Source organism: Sinocyclocheilus rhinocerous, unplaced genomic scaffold (assembly GCF_001515625.1).
Source record: "Sinocyclocheilus rhinocerous isolate Xijiao unplaced genomic scaffold, SAMN03320098_v1.1 scaffold749, whole genome shotgun sequence".
In the NCBI taxonomy this organism is placed as follows: Eukaryota; Metazoa; Chordata; class Actinopteri; order Cypriniformes; family Cyprinidae; genus Sinocyclocheilus; species Sinocyclocheilus rhinocerous.
The window spans coordinates 441138-446950 of NW_015653466.1; the positions used below are offsets into that span (position 1 = coordinate 441138).

The 5813-nt window shown below is 37.8% G+C and overlaps 1 protein-coding gene across 5 annotated transcripts in view; it reads left to right on the forward strand.

Annotated features, from left to right (window-relative positions):
• Nucleotides 1-1697: 1697 nt before the first annotated feature.
• LOC107715969 (EH domain-binding protein 1-like) overlaps nucleotides 1698-5813 on the forward strand; it is a 149902-nt gene continuing 145786 nt past the window's right edge. For all 5 annotated transcript variants that reach the window (XM_016522246.1, XM_016522249.1, XM_016522247.1 and 2 more), the window contains exons 1-2: nucleotides 1698-2062; nucleotides 3367-3832. In XM_016522246.1, the coding sequence (XP_016377732.1) occupies nucleotides 3729-3832 (104 nt within the window). In that variant the 5' untranslated portion in view covers nucleotides 1698-2062; nucleotides 3367-3728. The remainder of the gene's footprint in view (nucleotides 2063-3366; nucleotides 3833-5813) is intronic.

The window sequence follows — 5813 nt, forward strand, 5'->3', positions numbered from 1 at the left end:
GCCATAATGAGGAGCATTAACTTTCTATAGTTTCTTCTGTGATGTCATTGTCTCTCTCTGCAGACTGAGGCTCCAAAGCTTCCATTGTGTGTGACATCACTGTTCTCTCCTTTCTTTGTCTTCACCCACGGCTGTGCCCATGTGTCCGTGCCAGAGCATGAGGGAGTGATTCAATTACAGTATCTCGCTGCCAGTGAACACATTCACATTACTGCTGGGACACACACAGGAAGAGAGAGAAAGTAAAGTAAATGCACAGACAAACTGCAGACTCACGCCACGCCAAATCTGGCTTTGTGAAGATTTCATTGATTGAATTGTGGGAATATAATTATTTTTTAGTATTGGTTTTGTATTGTAAAATCACTGGCTATGTTTTTACAAAATGCCTGTTTTATCAAAGAAAAATACTGATCAGTTTTCCTACATCACAGAGGAGCTGTTACAAGATGGTTTATTTGTTACAAGATGGTGTTGGCAGCTCCTGAGCTTTCAGAGCAGAAGCCTGAGAGGTTTAATGTTGCCTAACACATGTCCTGAAGTGTTGGCAGCCCGTAAAAAGCAGAATCTGATATATAGACTTCTTGAGTCTCTGTCTGACACATGGCAAAGGTGTCTGATTGACTGTCTTTCTAAAAGCTTTTGGCACTGTGACACTGCAGTCACGATGTTGCAACTCTCTGTAGACACTGTGACTGCTTTTGAGTAGAGATCACAACCTCCTCTACCCTGTGTGCCCACATCTTCACATCTTCCGATACACACGCACACACCCGTTCATCAGGGAGGAAACCCGTCTCATGCACTCAAAAGATAAGGATCGAGATGCTGGAGAACCGGCAGAAAAAATCTGTGTGAGCCCCTCCCTCCACATACTCACAGACATATTTGTCTTTCCTAGAATTCTGGCTGCTTCAAAGCATTTTTTGACATGTGGTGTAATGTAATATTAAGGACTGATGTGCAGGCATCAAAAAGCTTCTGATGAACAAATAAATTCAAAGAATATAATGAAGGCAAAAACACAGAACTTTCATTTAAAATTTTAATTTAAAAAAACTTAAAGTTCTAATCTGGTTATAAAATGGCCTGTGTGTTTCTCTTCAGACTCTTCAGACAGAAAAAAAATTTCTGTAATGAACTGTTTGCCATTTGGCAGTGGAATCAGACTGTCTCTTGCACAAACTTTCTCCATGTTTCTCTCACTTAATTTTTCCAGTTTTTTTTTTTCCAAAGCACATTACTGACCTGATTGTTTTACTTCAAATAAAATAAAATAAAATAAATATTACATTACATTTAATTACAAATATATTGTTTTAAAATATCTAACAGTTTTTGTTTTGTTCTAGCATTTTTAATTATTCACAGATTCACAGATCCTACCACAATAATAAATATTCCAGAACTGAATTGCCTCAGCCTACCAGATATTTGCTATTTTCACAACACTCATATTTAATACACTTTATACCTTAACACATAGAAGAAGGTTTACGTTACTTATGTTCCTACTCAACTCAGTATGCTTGCTCACACAGGCGGGTTAAAGATCTCTGAAAGATGTCTCTATCGACCAATAGGAGCGTTCACTGGCAACAAAAGCGTTAAGAAATGTCATGAATATGTAAATATTTACGGCCCCCAGCCAATGAGAGACGCGTGGGGGCGTTTCTCGGAGACTCAGCACAGATGTTTGACTGAATGTGGGATTGGTGAGGAAAATGATGGAGTCTTGATTCGTTGAGTTTGTGTGTGAATACGAAAACAGCGCTGGAATTTCCTCCTTTCGACTGGGAAAACCACCACTGCTTCTCGGCTTCAAGCTCCTCTGTTTGGTTGTTGCCGCTATACGTCTGAGTATCCAAGGGATTTCTGTTTCGCTGCCGCTCTTTTCCCTAGGATAGTCTGCCTGGCTAAGGTTAGCCTAGGCTGCTAGCGGAGCTCTATGGGAATATCCTGCCAGAGCGGCTCTTTAGCTCGCTAGCGGGCTGAATGCAGCCACGCGCCTCCCGCCGCATCGGGCGCATTCAGCCGCTACTGCTGCGGCATTATTCACGCGGTGAGTGCAGGAATGCGACCAGGATGTTTACGAGTAATGTCTGTGAAATGGTCTATGTAATTGCAGGAGTTTCATTATCGATTGTTGTAATGATCTCTAAAGCTAGGTATTTATAAAAACACTGTGACTTTAAAGAGGATCTTTAACTAGTAACCTGAGAACATCTATCTTAAGTCTCTGTAGTCAGTTTGACAGCACTGACAGTTCATCAGTTTGTAGTGTGTGCATGAGGATATGAGTTGTTTTAAGAAGCCTGCATGAATATAAAACTATCATCTCGTGAATGTTTGAACAGCAACAGTTGCGAGCATAATTAAAAGAAATGGATGAGTTATTTTAGCCAGTCCAGCACAACTTTTGAACTTTTAACGTCAGCTATGTAAAAAGTCTGACAGAATGGAAAAAAGAAAGACTGGAAACTGATTGTCAGTCTGCTTGATATTTACTGATTAACACAAGAGAGAAAGTGCTGCTGTACTAAATATTGGCACAACTGTCAATATAATGAAGGGTAATGTCCTGCTTATCCCTGACTGCATTCTTAATGTAATACCTGACTGCATTCTCTTTTTAGCTTTTTAATTTTTTAAAATTAAAAACACATAATACAAATGACAGTTTTTATTAAAACATTGTTATTAGGCAAAATTACGTGTCATCCTTTCACTAATGTAATTTTTCCCATAGCGTTCAAAAAAGTAGTTTCATTAAAAAGTTACAAAGCAGGAACAAATCCAGCTGCCTACTAGGTGAATGACAACATAAAAAAAGGTTCAAAACTGTGTACTTAAAGGCTTTAATAAGGGAAAGAACTACAATCCCATGAAGTATTGTGAGTGGCATAATTGAAACAAAAATGGGTAAATATAAAACCTTTGATTTAAATATGTCGATTATGTACATAGAAACAGTGCATTCTACCATGCACCAATAAAATAAAATGCACCAATAACTTTTGATATACAGTATCAAATGTTTTCAAGTCTTCAGAGTATTTGTAACTGGTCTACAAGATCTAATCTGGCTGACTATGAAATTTGGTTGCACAGATACACAAAGTCAGCCAAATCTCTGTTTCCTGATACCATCACTTTCCATTGCCTTTCACAGATAACTGATAGGGAATTTTCTGTTACTGGTATGAATCAGTGCTTCAATTAAGGATGGGTTTGGTAAAATGAGTTGAAACTGACAGATATTTAATGCAGAAATCTGAAAATCAAAGATAAATGAGTTAATAGATATCTTTTGGTGCAACAACCTTTATCACCAAGGTCTAACTGCCTCCCTCTTTGTCTCTGTAGGTTTATTGACACATGGAAATGAGGAATATCGGATTACCATGCACTGCTTACGTTTATTTTGAGGGATTTGCTGTACGGAATGAGCTCTGTGAGAGCTGTCAATCACCCCGGTGGATTTAACATGTCATGCCATCATGCAGATCTGCGATCATCCACACTAATGTTTTGATGACAAGGGATCTGCGTGTTTTTTCCTTTCTTCTACCTGATTTGAAACCCCTTAAACATCAATGAATGCACAAAAGCCGATTTTGGAAAGATACTTTTGAGAACTTTTTCAAGGAAAGGATTTGTGAGGGGGTGGTGTCAGAACACGACAGTCTTTTAAACAAACTGTCAGCTCTTTAAAGAGGAAAAAAACCATGGCTTCGGTGTGGAAGAGACTGCAGCGTGTTGGGAAACATGCTTCCAAATTCCAGTTTGTCGCCTCCTACCAGGAACTCATGGTGGAATGTACAAAGAAATGGTGAGTTGTCACTGCTTGCATGTCTCGTGCGTGCTGCTACTCATTTCCAGCCCAGCTTGTGAGTGTGTGTGTGTGTGTGTGTGTGTATGAGCGAGCGCGAGCACCGGCTTCTGGAATGCTGAGTTGGCCCGTGACGTATCTAACGGCGATGATTTATCCATCCCCCTGAGCGTCCCTGTGTGTAGGGAGAGGCTGGCAATTTGCAACTATACTTTTCCATTTTGTTTATTTTCTCTTCTCTCTGTTTAGGAATCATGCACGATGAGTTGTATGAGATTTGCTGCAATGAAGCCTGAAGTCTCCTTCCCATATTTCAGCAGATAGGATGTAACTCAAATTAGATGTAGTGAGATGTTAAACATACATATATGTTATTATTTACAATTAACTAGATACAATAGGCAGTTCTGTTTCTTTGTATTTTACATACACACTTGGTTGTCCCTACATTTAAAGCATAATCATCAACATTTATCATGTTTACATGTAAATTTTTTCTGCTTAAGGTCCATATTTTTTCAATTACTAAAAAAATATTAAATAAATGGCCATAAAATAGATTTACAGGTCTTTCAGCTATTGGAATATTCTGGTATGGTTGTAGTCAGCATAAACTAAGACATTCTTTTTACTGGAGATGTGCACCCTTGCCAGTTTTTGAATAATTTTTTAGTAAATTATGTGCAGTAATTTAATAAACTTATTGTTCTAGACAACAGCACATAATGTAATGTGGGTCATGAGGTGCTTCCACCTCATTGGTTTTATGTTCACGTCTTTTAATGTTTGGGGAAAAAATGAATCCTTCTGTGGATGCCTTTTATAGTTGCTGTGGATCTGTGGATGCTTTTTAAAAAAAAAAAAACTATTTTCTAAATGCATATAATCAATCTTACTGTGAATAATTCACCTGTGTGAATCAAAATGTCATAACTCATTCTTCCAGAGAAAGAACAGACTTTTCTCTGGTGACTTATGCCAGATTGCTCCAATCATTTTGTCCACATAAACCCACCCTTTTTGTATAATGGACTGCAAGCTTGCATTTAGGTTTGCCTCCATCCAATCAACAACCGATGGAAAGAACGCCTACATTTTTTCATTTTTAATAGTCCGTTCAATTCGGATGTACATCACAGTTAGGCCTGTCGCAATAATCAATATATCGACTTATCGCGCAATATATGTACATGACCTCAATAATTTTTGGTGACGCAATATATCGCCCATTATATTTACTTAAAAATTAATGTCACCATGTTTTGTACATTCCACTTGCGCCTGTGTCTTTTGCAGCTTCTCGTACATAACGTGGTGTAGTCATGAGGTGCTAGTTCACATTTAAAAAATGCTTCTACAAACAAAGTTCCATCTGCAGATATGGTCTTGTTTAGGGAGCTGTGCCTTTGTGCATACAGACATCTGACTGCTAAGTAGTGATTGTGTTTTTCAGCAATAGTGTGCACCCTTAATTTACAGAGAAAAGAAGGTCAGGGAAAAATCTGTAGATGGAAAAATCTCCATACAAGTTCTTTGTGCATTTTTCTTTTTTTCTACTTAGCACTTTTTTGTTAGAAAATGTTTATTTACTAATAATTCAGGTTTTTTAAGTTATCTAATATTTTGATACTTAATTTCCATGAGCTAAACATTCTTAAAAATTAAAAGTTTGTTGTCATTTGGAAGTGTGTAGGCCTTCTTGCATTATTATGCTGTTACATTATGATTATATATTCAGTGGCATAAAATGGTCTTTAAAATGACAATAATATCGCTTATCGCAATTATTTCTGGGGCAATATATCGCACAACAAAAAGTTGTTATCGTGACAGGCCTACCACTGCGTAGTACAATCCGTGCCGTTCAGCCTGAGCTTGGGCCAAACACACATTTGCTCATGTGAGAGGATGTTTTTTAAGCACGTTAAGTAAGCCTGGTTTACATAATAAATAATAGTTTAGCATTCAAATACATCGCAAA